Below are 14272 nucleotides of genomic sequence, written 5' to 3' on the forward strand. Positions count from 1 at the left end.
TAATGCAGAGTTCCCGTCCCTCATCTAGCATACAAACTTAGTAAAATAGTGATTATCCTGAGATGGGGGGGTGGTGGGGGGAGCAGCTGCTGGCAGCCAGAAGCCAGCTTTACACTAACAGCCAGACCTTGGTGTTCTCATGTTAACCATTTTACAGAGTACCAGCATCAGACAAGACCATTCTATGTTCTGCATGAAATAAGATAAAAACAAGACCGTGTCTAAACACAGACAAAAGAAAAAACAAGACCGTGTCTAAACACAGACCAGACCATAAAAATGACAAAATATCTCTTGTTTTGTTGTTTTTATTATACTTTATTTTTATTTTATTTTATTTTATTTTATTTATTTTTGGCTAATATGACTACTGCTTCTTTATCAATTATACTCTCAAATGTTTCTTTCACATTCTAGATATAATTATCAAGATATCCCTTGATGGAATTCTCTTCATTCTGATAGCAGTAAACCCAGAGAAAAATCAGAGTTCCTTAAACCCTACATAAAATCACCTAACAAAAGCCCAAATACCATAAGTTCTTCCCATGACTTTCTTCTTTTTTTTGTTTTATTTTTTATTTTATTTTTTTTAGTAGTTTATTATCAAGTTGGCTTCCATATAACACCCAGTACTCATCCCCACAAGTGCCCTCTTCCATGCCCATCACCCCCCTTCCCCTCCTCCCAACCACATCTGCCCTCAGTTTGTTCTCAGCATTCAAGAGTCATGGTTTGCCACCCTCCCTCTCCCCCACTATTTATCCCATTCTTCTCCCCCATGATCCCTCGTTAAGTTCCTCCTAATCCTCCTAACGTGCAAACATATGGTATCTGTCCTTCTCTGCCTGACTGATTTCACTCAGCATAACAACCTCAAGATCCATCCATCTTGCTACACATGGCCAGATTTCATTCTTTCTCATTGCCCTGTAGGATTCCATTGTATAGATGAACCGCATCTTCTTGATCCATTCGTCAGTTGATGGACACTTAGGCTCTTTCCCTGTTTTGGCTATTGTTGAGAGTGCTGCTATGAACATTGGGGTCCATGTGTCCCTATGCCTCAGCACTCCTGGATCCCTTGGGTAAATTCCTAGCAGTGCTATTGCTGGGTCCTAGGGGAGTTCTATTGTTCATTTTTTGAGAAACCACCACACTGTTTTCCACAGCGGCTGCACCAGTTTACATTGCCACCAACAGTGTAGGAGGGTACCCGTTTCTCCACACCCTCGCCAGCATCTAGAGTCGTCTGATTTGCTCATTTTTACCACTCTTACAGGCGTGAGGTGGTATCTCAGTGGAGTTTTGATTTGTATTTCCCTGATGAGGAGGGATGCTGAGCATTGTCTCATGTGTCTGTTGGCCATCTGGATGTCCTCTTTGGAGAAGTGTCTGTTCTTATCTTCTGTCCATTTCTTCACTGGATTGTTTTTCAGGTGTGGTGTTTTGTGAGTTCCTTATAGATTTTGGATACCAGCCCTTCATCTGATATGTCATTTGCTACTATCTTTCCCCATTCCGTCCGTTGCCTATTAGTTTTATGAATTGTTTCCTTTGGCATGCAGAAGCTTTTAATCTTGATGAGGTTCCAGTAGTTCATTTTTGCTCTTGATTCCCTCGCCTTTGGGGATGTGTCAAGTAAGAAATTGCTGTGGTGGAGGTCAAGGAGGCTGTTTCCTGCTTTCTTCTCTAGGGTTTTGATGGTTTCCTGTCTCACATTCAGGTCCTTTATCCATTTTGAGTGTATTTTTGTGTATGGTGTGAGAAAATGATCTAGTTTCATTCTTCTGCATGTTGCTGTCCAGTTCTCCCAGCACCATCTGTTAAAGAGGCTGTCTTTTTTCCATTGGATATTCTTTCCTGCTTTGTCAAAGAATAGTTGGCTGTACACTTTTGGGTCCAATTCTGAGTTCTCTATCCTATTCCATTGGTCTATGTGTCTGTTTTTGTGCCAATACCATACTGTCTTGATGACAGCTTTGTAGTAGAGGCTAAAGTCTGGGATGGTGATGCCTCCCGTTTTGGTTTTCTTCTTCAATATTACTTTGGCTATTCGGGGTCTTTTGTAGTTCCATACAAATTTTAGGATAGTTCTAGTTTTAAGAAGTATGCTGGCCAAGTTTGATTGGGATTGCATTGAATGTGTAGATTGCTTTGGGTAGTAATGACATTTTAACTATATTTATTTAACTATATTTATTTTCCCAGTCCATGAGCATGGAAATTTTTTCCATTTCTTTGTGTCTTCTTCAATTTCCTTCATAAGTTTTCTATAGTCTTCATCATACAGATCTCTTATATCCTTGGTTAGGTTTATTCTTAGGTATTTGATGGTTTTTGGTGCAATTGTGAATGGGATCAGTTTTTTGATATCTCTTTCTGTTGCTTCATTGTTGGTATATAAAAATGCAACAGATTTCTGTACGTTGATTTTGTATCCTGCAACTTTGCTGAATTAATGGATCGGTTCTAGTAGGCTTCTGGTGGAGTCTGCCGGGGATTCTACGTAGAGTATCATGGCGTCTGCGAAAAGTGAAAGTTTGACTTCTCCTTTGCCAATTCCTATGCCTTTTATTTCCTTTTGTTGTCTGATGGCTGATGCTAAGACTTCCAGCACTATGTTAAACAACAGTGGTGAGAGTGGACTTCCCTGTCGTGTTCTTGATCTCAAGGGGAAAGCTCTCAGTTTTTTCCCGTTGAAGAGGATGTTAGCTGAGGGCTTCTCATAGATGGCTTTTATGATGTTTAAGTAAGTTCCTTTTATGCCAACTTTCTCCAGGGTCTTTATTAGGAAGGCATGTTGTATTTTGTCAAATGCTTTTTATGCATCTATCGAAAGATTCATATGGTTTTTATCTGTTCTTTTGTTAATGTGATGTATTGCATTGCTTGATTTACAAATATTGAACCAGACCTATAACCCAGAAAAAATCCCACTTGATCATGGTGGATAATTCTTTTTATGTGATGTTGAATTCGATCTGCAAATATCTTGTTGAGGATTTTTGAATCTGTATTCATCAAGGATATTGGCCTATAGTTCTCTTTTTTTGCTGGGTCTCTGTCTAGCTTGGGAATCAAAGTGATGCTGGCTTCATAAAATGAGTCGGGAAGTTTTTCTTCGAATCCTTTTTTTTGGAATAGTTTGAGAAGAATGGGTATTAATTCTGTTTTAAATGTCTGGTCGAATTCCCCAAGAAAGCCATCTGGCCCAGAGCTCTTATTTTTTGGGAGATTTTGGATACCTGATTCAATTTCTTCACTAGTTATGGGTCTGTGCAGATTTTCTATCTCTTCCCGTGTGAATTTTGGTAGTGAGTGTGTGTTTAGAAATTTGTCCGTTTCTTCTAAGTTGTCCAATTTGTTGGCATATAATTTTTCGTAGTATTCCCTGATAATTGCTTGTATTTCTGAGGGGTTGGTTGTAATCAGTCCATTTTCATTCATGATGTTGTCTATTTGAGTGCTGTCTCTTTTCTTTTTGAGAAACCTGGATAGGGGTTTGTCAATTTTGTTTATTTTTTTCAAAAAACCAACTCTTGGTTTCATTGATCTGTTGAACAGTTTCTTTGGTTTCTGTATTGTTTATTTCTGCCCTGATTTTATTATTTCTCTTCTCCTACTGGGTTTGGGGTGCTCTTGTTCTCCCTCTAGTTCCTTTCGGTGAGCTGTTAGATTTTGCACTTGCACTTTTTCTAATTCTTGAAATAGGCCTGGAATGCAATGTACTTTCCTCTCATGACTGCCTTTGCCGCATCCCGTAGAGTTTGGATTGTTGTATTTTCATTTTCATTTCTTTCCATATAGTTTTTAATTTCTTCTCTAATTGACTGATTGGCCCATTCGTTCTTTAGTAGGGTGTTCTTTAACCTCCATGTTTTTGGAGGTTTTCCAGATCTTCCTGTGATTGAATTCAAGTTTCATCACATTATGATCTGAAAGCATGCATGGTATGATCTCCATTCTTTTATATTTATTGAGGGCTGTTTTATGTCCCTGTATGTGATCTATCTTGCAGAATGTGCCATGCACACTTGAGAAGGAAGTGAATTCCATGGCCTCAGGATGTAGAGTTCTAAATATATCTGTCAGATCCATCTGGTCCAATGTGTCATTCAAGCCCATTGTTTCTTTAGTGATTATTCTGCTTAGTTGATCTATCCATTGCTGTAAGTAGAGAATTAAAGTCCCCTGCTTTAGCACGTTCTTATCGATAAGACTGTTTCTGTTTGTGATTGTTTTATGTATTTAGGTGCTCCCATATTTGTTGTGTAGACATTTATAATTGTTAGTTCTTCCTGATGGATAGACCCTGCAATTATTATATAATGCCCTTCTTCATCCGTTGTTACTGTCTTTACTTTAAAGTCCTGTTTGTCTGTTATAAGTATAGCTACTCCAGTTTTCTTTTGACTTCCAGTAGCATGATAGATATTTCTCCATCCCCTTACTTCCAACCTGAAGGTGTCCTCCAGTCTAAAATGCATTTCTTGTAGACAGCAAATAGATGGATTTTGTCTTTTTATCCATTCTGCTACCCTATGTCTTTTGATTGAGGGATTTAGTCCATTTACATTCAGTGTTATTATTGAAACATGTGGGTTTAGAGTCATCGTGTCCTTTGTAGGATTCATACTTGTGGTGTCTCTGGTATCTTGTGTTCCTTGCAGCCTTACCCACAGAGAGTCCCCCTCAGGATTTCTTGTAGGGCTGGTTTAGAGGTGACAGATTCTTTCAATTTTTGTTGATTTGGAAAGACTTTTATCTCTCCTTCTATTCTGAATGACAGGCTTGCTAGATAGAGGATTCTTGGCTGCATATTTTTTCTGTTCATCACATTGCGGATTTCCTGCCATTCTTTACTGGCCTGCCAAGTTTCAGTAGATAGGTCTGTCACCACTCTGATAGGTTTCTCTTTGTATGTTAGGGCCCTTTTCTCCCTAGCTGCTTTCAGAATTCTCTCTTTGTCCTTATATCTTTTTGGTTTCACTATGATATGTTATGCAGAAGTAGATTTAAGGTACGTCTGAAGGGAGTTTTCTGTGCATCTTGCATTTCAACATCTGTTTCCTTCCCCAGATCTGGGGAAGATCTCTGCTATAAGTTGTTCAAGGACTCCTTCAGCGCCTTTCCCTCTCTCTTCCTCTTCTGGGATTCCTATGATACGGATATTGTTCCGTTTGATTGTATTGCTGAGCTCTCGAACTCTCCTTTCGTGTTCCTGACTCAGTTTATCTCCCTTTTTTTCAGCTTCCTCTTCTTCTGTAATTGTGTCTTCTAAATCACTTATTCTCCTTTCTGCCTCCTCAATCCATGCATTGGATGCCTCCATTTTATTATGTTTCTCATTTATAGTACTTTTTAATTCATCATAAGTATTTTTGAGCATTGCAAATCACTCCTTTGTGTCCCATCTCTCTGTGCTGAGGACGAAGCCAAGGTGGGCTGAGTTCTGTGTCCCTTGCCCCACCTGGTTTCCAGGTTCCAGTGTCCGGGCTTTGTTTATACAGCCCCAAACAGTCCTGCGGGTCGCTGCTTCCCTGCTGCTGGGGGTTTCTCTTGTTGAGCGTTTGGTTATTTTGTTTCCCTCCTGGTAGCGGTATTTGGGACTCTCCACCATGTGTACTTTGACTCGTGTCTTGAGGCAGCCCTGGAAAAAGAAAGCAGACAACCACACAGGGAACAAAAGTACACAAACACACAGACAAAACCAATAAATATGCAAACCCAGGCTCTGGTAAAAATAACAACAACAAAACAGCTCTCTGGCTGGGATGGGCGTGGTTAGGTGTCGGCAGGTCTGGCCTTCACTGTGTCCCGCTCCCTGAGGCTCCACCTTGGTGGTTGTGGGGAGAAGAATGGCATCGCCTCCACCTCTTAAATAGATCTGACTGAAGGTGGCTGGTACTCATATGAGGAAAGGAACACATGGGAAAAACCACCAGGTTCCAAGGCCAGAAGTTTCCATAAAGGACCATCCTTTCCTTGCAATATCACATGGCTATTTACAGCAAAAACCCATGATAGTTGGCATACAACCTGAGGCCATCCTGACAAGGTTGATTCTTTGTTGTCATTATCAATAAGTGTCACCCAGCTTTGTCATTCAGAGACAGTTTATTATTCATCCAGTTATGATAAGGCTCTAAGAAAATGATGGTAACCTGCCCAGAGTGGGCTGATTTGAAATTTGAAATACCTGCATACAACTTATAGGGCAAATAACCCCTGGCAGAAAAAAACCAGAGTGTGAGACCTGCCAACCAAACGCCCTCAAGCACTAAGTCAGGAGGTTGGGTGTTGCTTATTCTCCTGGGGGTATTCTCAGAAGATCCCAAAGACACTTACCCATTCAGTACATATGGGCACTGGAGTGTGGTACATCCTGTGTCACCATTTTGGATTTGTGCATCCTTGGAAAATGGATTTCACCTCTATGAATGAGTCTTCTCATTCTTTAAATGTATCTACCATTAACTCCTACCTTGAGGTATTACTGAAAAGATTAGAAATATCTAGAAAGTGGGTGGAACTTTAAAAATCTCACATGAGTATTGCTGTCCCGTATATCTTGTTACAGGCATGTCCCTGCCACCTAGAGTTAAATACCCATGTTATATCTAAGCACCCTTTCCCCCAAAATATTACTGGAGAAAAGCTGATAATTCATTTTGACTTATTTTCCTAATCTCACAACAGTAGAATTCCTGATTTTGCAAATTATTTTTGTTTCCTCTAGACCTGTTTCCTAGGACACCTTCTCCAGGTCATGCTATGGGGTATGTTCCTTCCATGGAACCTCCCTATAGGAAAGCTACTCTCTTCTACTGGATGAGGAGTCTTATTTTAGCATGTACACTAAAAAAAAAAATGACACGTAAACTAATCTCCAGGGTGACCATTCACAGTATTTCAGGTTCTTAAGGCTTTCTACCTTCCAGATACTTTTTCCTCATCTCCACTGGCATTAAGGGATGGTAGCAAACCTTAATATCAAAAATCTGTCTCTGTAATGGGTTTAGAGGCAAGTCCCAAAGATGATTACAGGATTAGAAAATCTATCATATAAAGTGAAAGGTACCAATGCACTTTATCTCACAAAGACAAGAAACCAGCCATTCCTTACTGAAGAGTGGAACAAGAAAAACTGAAACTGTGCTGCAGTGTAAGGGATTAAGAAAAATGTCTGGGGGGCGCCTGGGTGGCTCAGTTGGTTGGGTGTCCAGCTTCAGCTCAGGTCATTCAAGTCCCGAGTCGGGCTCTGTGCTGACAGCTAGTGCAGAGCCTACAGCCTGCTTCGGATTCTGTATCTCCCTCACTCTCTGACCCTTCCCTGCTCATGCCATGTCTCTCTCTCTCTCAGAAATAAATAAAGCATTAAAAAAAAAGAAGAAAGAAAACCATCTGCTATCTTCTTAAACGCAGATATGAGTTAAATTAGAATTTTTTGACTTCTCTTTTGGACACTTAAAAGATGCGGTTTGGGTACATCTGTTGGGGACAGGTTTGTTCAGCCCTCCATGTATCCTTGCCCAGGGGCTGACAGATGGATCAAATGACCTCTCAGCAACCCTTCCAGCCCCACACTTCGATGATTGTTGGACTAGCATGTTAGCTGAGTCAGATTTGCCCTTGCAGCTTAGTGGAGGAGTCAGCTGCTTGGAACAAAAACACAGACAAACAGGTAGACTCTTTGTCCCCAAAACAAATGCCTCTCTGCCCTGTTCAAGATTAAATTATGCCACCAGATGTCTATTTCCTTGAGTCACAAAGTATTTTTGGTCTTCTAGAGTTCCCTAAAAAGAATGAAGACACTGACACCTAAGAGAAGATAAAATAACTGAGTCTTATCAGATCAGAAATCAAGGCCCTGGACCAGATAAGGCTGGAAATGCAGGAAGAGAAGGTCCCACAAAGAGGGCAGACAGGACTGTAAAAGCAAACTGTGCATAATTGAAAATGTAGCTCTCGGCTTATGCAGGGGATAGAGCTCTCCTCCCTTCCAACTGAGTTCAGTAATTCTATCAACGAATGTAAAGCACTACCTGGCAGATATGGAGCACTAGACAAGGCACTGAGAACACCATATACAGTGAGCAAAAGAAACACAGCTCCTGATTTCCTGCAAAACGCTGGACATGTGGTGAATATATAGTGAATTATCACATGGGGTCTACACACATGCAACAGTGAGTTGCTGATGTGCACAAGGCTCCATTCTAGGCACTTGGAATGAGGTGGTAACCTAAAGGAGCTTACATTCTGATAAGATGAAATTACAAAATGAAAGAGGCACAAGTTGCTCTAAGAACTATGACCAGGAGACTACCCTAGCTGAAAAGTCCAACCTGACATGTGAAGGCTGCGTAGGAATTGGTAAAAGGCATGTGTTGGGGAAGGAGAAGTACCTGGAGAGTGTTCCATTGAAAGTTATCAAATGTTGTCAAGCTACCACAATCTGGTTGTATGGTAAAATAAATAAGGTAATTTATATCTATCTTATTCCAGGATTTGTGTAATAATTTTCAAGAATATTAAAGGCAAACTTAAAACTATTTTATCTAATTTTTACCTTGTGACTTTAATGTACATTAGTCTTTATTACTTGTAAATTATGATCAAATTCTATGTGGATATGATATAATTTAGAGACCAAATTCAAATTAGAGTTTTACCCTGATGATGAAAGCATTGAGTATAAGTCCAAAATGTGTCTAGTGTTTCTGAATGTAAATAAGATGACATGTGTCTCACTGTGACATGGATCTTTCCCCACCTGCACTGAATATGAATTATAGGTTGTTTCTGCATTGTAGGTGGACCTGTGGCAGCCCAGCAGTATCTACTATGTCTCAAAAGGAGCAGTTACTGATGTCCGTATTCCCAAAAATGGTTCCCAAGCCCTATTAGCCTTCTTACAGGAAGCCAACATCCAATACAAGTAAGCATTCTTTTTCACTTTCTTAATTCATTTGTACTAAACTGACTGAATGAGCGCTGTATTCAGGTTGTGTATTGAGTCCCTACAATGGCATTTTAGTTACTATTTTTCAGATTGGGGAAAACAGACATGAATGTAACATAGTTATATTCACCTTAGAAGAGTGTATTAGGGTAATGGCAGGGTGGTGGTGGGGAGGAACAACATTGGCATCTCATTCCACTGTTCCCACCAGGTGCTCAGTGTAAGTGCAGAAGATCTTCTCTGTGTGAGGAATGGAGAGCAGCCTAGCAATGCTTAGAAAGTGGAAAAAATTTAGGGGCAGACAAAGCCTTCTGCAGGAGCGATGACTGCTAAGCAGAGGATGAGCCTTGGGACTTGCAGGCAGAGGGAACAGTGCAAGCAAAGAGAACAGCATAATATCTGTGTAAGGAACCGAAGTAGCTGTGTTTTACTGGCATACAAAATCAGGTCAGAGAGTAGAAATAAATGATGCTGGAGAGGTTGAGAGGAGATCAGGTTATGAGAAGTTTGATATACAGGGTTAGGAGCTCAGACTATCTTGTATGTACTTCTGCACACTTGAAGGATGTAAGCAAGGGGGCCTGTGTAAGTGGAGGGTGGAGGGCCAATAGGAGACTACAAGTAAGAGATTGTGAGGCCTTGAGTCAGGACCAGAGTGTAGTGGGACCAGGAAAGCATTACCAAAAAATAGTTAATAGGCAAAGCCACCTGGACTCTCCACTTGGTTGGATGTTGGTGGAAAAGGAAGAAACTGAGGACAACCTCAAATCTTCTGGCTTAGGTGATTGAGTAGATAGATTCAAATAAATTTGGATATTTGGTTGTTTTTTTAAGGAATAGTTAAATAGTAAGAATGGAGCAAATCGAAGATAGTCACAGGAGTCAGAGAAGAGATGAGAGACTTTCAGGAGGGAGAACATCAGTGATGCCACACGGGGCAGTAATGTCTGCCTTGGACTTGGACTTGGCAGTGGAGACTGTGTTGGTAACTCTCATGCGGGGACTAGATTATCAGGAGAGAATACAGAGAGAGTACAAAGAAGTGAATTGGAGGGGAGAATATGGAGAAGCAGAGCAGAAGACTGCTCCTAGAAGTTAAAATAAGGTGAGAGGCAGAGAATGAGGAGACTACAAGGAGATGCAACATCACTGAATGCTTGAAATTTGGGGTTTTAGGGGGAGTAGGGGTAAATTTTTGTATGTCTGTAGGCTGAAGGGGGGGACCAGTAGGGAAGGAGACATTAATAGTACAGGATAGAATGTACCAGTGGAGGAATGGGTTTGAGCACTAGAAAGGAAGCCTTATCCAGTAAGACTGAAGAGGTAAATGTGGGTCTAGTTAAGATTATAAAGAAGAGGGGCGCCTGGGTGGCTTAGTCGGTTGAGCGTCCGACTTTCGCTTAGGTCATGATCTCGCGGTTCGTGGGTTCGAGCCCCGCGTCGGGCTCTGTGCTGACTGCCAGCTCAGAGCCTGGAGCCTGTTTCAGTCTGTGACTCCCTCTCTCTCTGACCCTCCCCTGCTCACACTGTCTCTCTCTCTCTCTCCTGGAAATAAATAAAAACATTAAAAAAAAATTAAAAAAAAAAAAGATTATAAAGAAGAGAGTCAACGAGTTGAAAGAGAGCATAACTAAGGGCCAAATTTTCTATATGGAATAAGAAGCAAAATTATCTACTAAAAGGGAAGAAAAGAGCCGAAGAGTGTTACCAAGGGAAAAACTGGGGTAAAAACTAATCAAAGTGATTGTTGCAAAGAAGGGAGATGGTGGCACTCATACAGAGCTGAGGTTTTGTTGGATTAAGACCACAGAAAGGTCAGGGTGGCAAGGAAGTCGAGGTTCTTAGTGAGACACTATCTCAGGTATTCGTCTATGGTGTCAAATCTGGATAGAAAATGAGAAGAGTCTAGGAGGAATTATGTAATCAAATGGAAGAATCAAGAAAGGTATAATGATCTTTATATTGAAAGAAGATATGGCATGACTGATGGCAACAAGGAAATGGAGAAAAGAAAATCTTGACAAAGTTGGGCTAAGATTAAGAGTCCTGGTGTAGAACATTCATGGCTGTGCCAAGATTCAAGTGTTAGTCGTGGAGGATATGGCTGATGTGGTCGAGAATGGATGGACTAACTCACCAGAGAGTCATCATCGCAGTTTTGAATCTCATTGGCTGATGACAAGATTAGAGGTGGAAAGACAGATGTGCTCCTGGGACAGTACTATCAGAGAGTACCCAGGAGTTAGAGGAAAGAAGCAAGGAACTGCATGATGCTGAAGGCTTTTTCTGTTAGTTAGAAGATTGATGAGGGAGGGGCTACGGGGGCTCAGGAGAATGCTGACCTCCTTCCCTTCTGGTCCCATGATAGGTAGTGTGGCAAAGGAGAAAGCCACAAAAGAATCTGTCCTTAAGAGAATCCAATTTCCATTAGGACATGAATATGAAAAGAGAGAGTTCTCTGAAAAGATGAGAAAGTAGGAAGTTTATTTACAGTGGAAGCAGGATTCCAGCAGACACAAGGGAGAAGGAAGTTGTGGAAAGATGGAGAGTCAATGCAGGATCTGAGCAGAGAAGTGCAGTATAGTGAATGAATGACATGAGAAGGAGGGACCTACCTTTCATTTGGAAACCTAGGATTTCAGGGCTGAGAGTCATGTTTGTAAATGACTAACCTCAGTTACTCCAGCTTCTTAGGAAATGGTTGTACTGTCAAAACTGGCACGAAGGTCCCTGATAATGTCGGTAAGGCCTGGGATGGGCTCACGACTCTGTCTGTCAGTGGTGAAAGCCCTAGTCTCTGTGGAAGGCTGAGCCACAGGGTGCAAAGTGACAGCGATGTTCCTCCCTGGTCCACACAAATACTTCCCTGCCATAAAGATAATTACGGCCGTATTAAAGTACTGATATGCTTTTTGCAGAAAGATATTTCATCTGCCCTTCTAGAACAGGGTAGAGTCACAGCTGTGCATAAAACTATTGTTCATGTTGAACACATTTTAGTCATCACTATAACTTTGAAGGTGTGCTTTGATTCTCTGAATGCCTGGAAGGAAGGAGCTTGGTAATTATATCTATAGGTGCTCAGCAACAACTCACATGCTTCATTAATTATAATTCAGTAGAAAGGAATATACCAGTTATTTTAACAAGTCTCTGTTTCCTGCCATTTAAATGTAGGTCATGCAGAACTGATATAAAATAAAATATCACACTTTATGTCACAGAGAATAGAGTCTAAAAATGAGTGTTTTAAATCAGTTGTCTCCTCGTGGAGGACAATCATTTAGAATTATTCATTTTGTTGGTCCCGAGACAATAACACATAAGAGTCTATTAAATTCCACAGGGCAGTAGATAGAGATCATTTTAATTGACTTTTATTATTGTAGCCTGGGGTATTTTCAAAAGATTATCATTAACTCTGTAAAACTGTACATAATATATAGCTGTCGTCATCTTTAAGGAAGAAATGGTGTGACCCCATGTTCCTGGCCCCTAGGTAATCAGCCCCTCTCAGTGACATGAGAGATGAGATGATTCATTCTGTCATAAAAAATTCAATCATTTTATAAGTTAAATACCTGTAGAAATTGGCAGTGGAATTTCAAATGTTGAGCCCCACTCACCCACCCCACTCAGCTTTGGGAACATGGTTTTATACTGAGTATTGACATCACTTGAAAGGTCTCAGTAGCTCTGGTCACTATTATTATTATAGTGCATGCAACTAGGGTCGGAAGAATCATCAATCATAAAGGACCAAGAAAATACAACACTTACAAATGCCATTTGGATCTCCTTCTCATTATTCTGCTGGTGTCAACTATTTGACAAGGAAAATGAGGCTAGGCCTGCCATACCACAATTATTTTAATTTTCAGGTTGATCTTTTAGGGTCTGTATGAAGGTATAGTCTAGTTATTGAATAGAGACCTGCATTAGTTTGCTAGGGCTGTCATAACAAATGCCACAGACTGGCTGGCTTAAAAAGCAAAAATTTATTGTCACATGATTCCAGAGGCTGGAAAGCTGAAATCAAAGTGTGGGCAGAGTTGGTTCCTTCTGAGGTCTGAGAGGGAAGGACCTGTCCCAGGCCTCTCTTCTTGGTTTGTAGATGGCCATCTTTGCCTCTTCATATCTTTCCTCTACTTGTGCCTTTGTGTAGTAATTTTCCCCATTTTTAAAAATTGTGGTAAAATATATGCAACACAAAATTTACCATTTTAACCATTTTAAATATACAACTCAGTAACATTAAATACATTACATTATACAACCATCAGCACTCTACACCTCCAGAACTTTTCAGTTTCCAAACTGAATTTCTTCTTCTTCTTCTTCTTCTTTTTTTAATGTTTGTTAGTTTCTGAGAGAGGGAGGGGGTGCATGCTTGCATGTGTGTGACCTGGGGAGGGGCAGAGAGAGGGAGCCAGAAGATCTGAAGCAGGCTCTGTGCTGACAGCAGAGAGCATGATGTGGGGCTGGAGCTCACAAACTATGAGATCATGACCTGAGCCAAAGTCGGACACTTAACCACATAACTGACTGAGCCACCCAGGTGCCCTTGAATTTCCTCTTTTTATAAGGACACCAGTCATATTGGGTTAGAGTACATCCTAGTGACCTCAGTTTAATTACATTTGCAACAATCCTATTTCCAAATAAGGTCACATTCTGTGGTTCTGGGGGTTAGGACTTCAACATATGAATTGGAGGAGAGAGGGACACCATTCAACCCATAACAAATCCCCACACACAATGGATTAAATCACATGTAATTTACTTCTCCCTCATGCAACAGTCCAGAAGTCCCGAAGCTGTTGCTGTACTACTACAGCCCTCCCTGCTGTTACAATAACTGCCTCTCTTGCTGTAAAGCTGGTGAATATAGACACTAGACTGTTGAGTACAGCAACCCCGACTGCCTCTGAAGAGTCAAATCTCTGCGACCTTGACATGGTCACGGCAACAATAAGAGATGACTGCTGCCTCATTCTTAACTTCCTGTCTTAGCAGTGTTCACAAATTTGTACCCAAGACCCTAGCTGCAAGAGAGTCAAGAAAAAGTGGTTTTGGGCTCCCAGCCCTTGCAGTACAAGAAGTCCATATGGAGAACAGGCAGGTGACCATATCTAGCACAGACACTCAAGGCAGGAAAAAGGAAACCGGGGTGAGCCATATTCTAATATTCTCTGCCTCTTGTTTTTTTTTTTCCTTCCATTTGTATTTAATATGGAACTGAGAGGGCTGATACCAGTGAGTTTCCAGACTTAATTAGCCCAAATTACTTATTTCCAGATTGTT

The 14272-nt window shown here is 40.9% G+C and overlaps 1 protein-coding gene across 1 annotated transcript in view; it reads left to right on the top strand.

Annotated features, from left to right (window-relative positions):
* CPA6 (carboxypeptidase A6) overlaps window positions 1-14272 on the top strand; it is a 316507-nt gene that overhangs the window by 229267 nt on the left and 72968 nt on the right. Inside the window, exon 3 of the mRNA XM_077751832.1 lies at window positions 8820-8944. Within this exon, the coding sequence (XP_077607958.1) occupies window positions 8820-8944 (125 nt within the window). The remainder of the gene's footprint in view (window positions 1-8819; window positions 8945-14272) is intronic.

This window comes from Crocuta crocuta, unplaced genomic scaffold, assembly GCF_008692635.1.
Source record: "Crocuta crocuta isolate KB4526 unplaced genomic scaffold, BGI_CrCroc_1.0 scaffold20, whole genome shotgun sequence".
Lineage (NCBI taxonomy): Eukaryota > Metazoa > Chordata > Mammalia > Carnivora > Hyaenidae > Crocuta > Crocuta crocuta.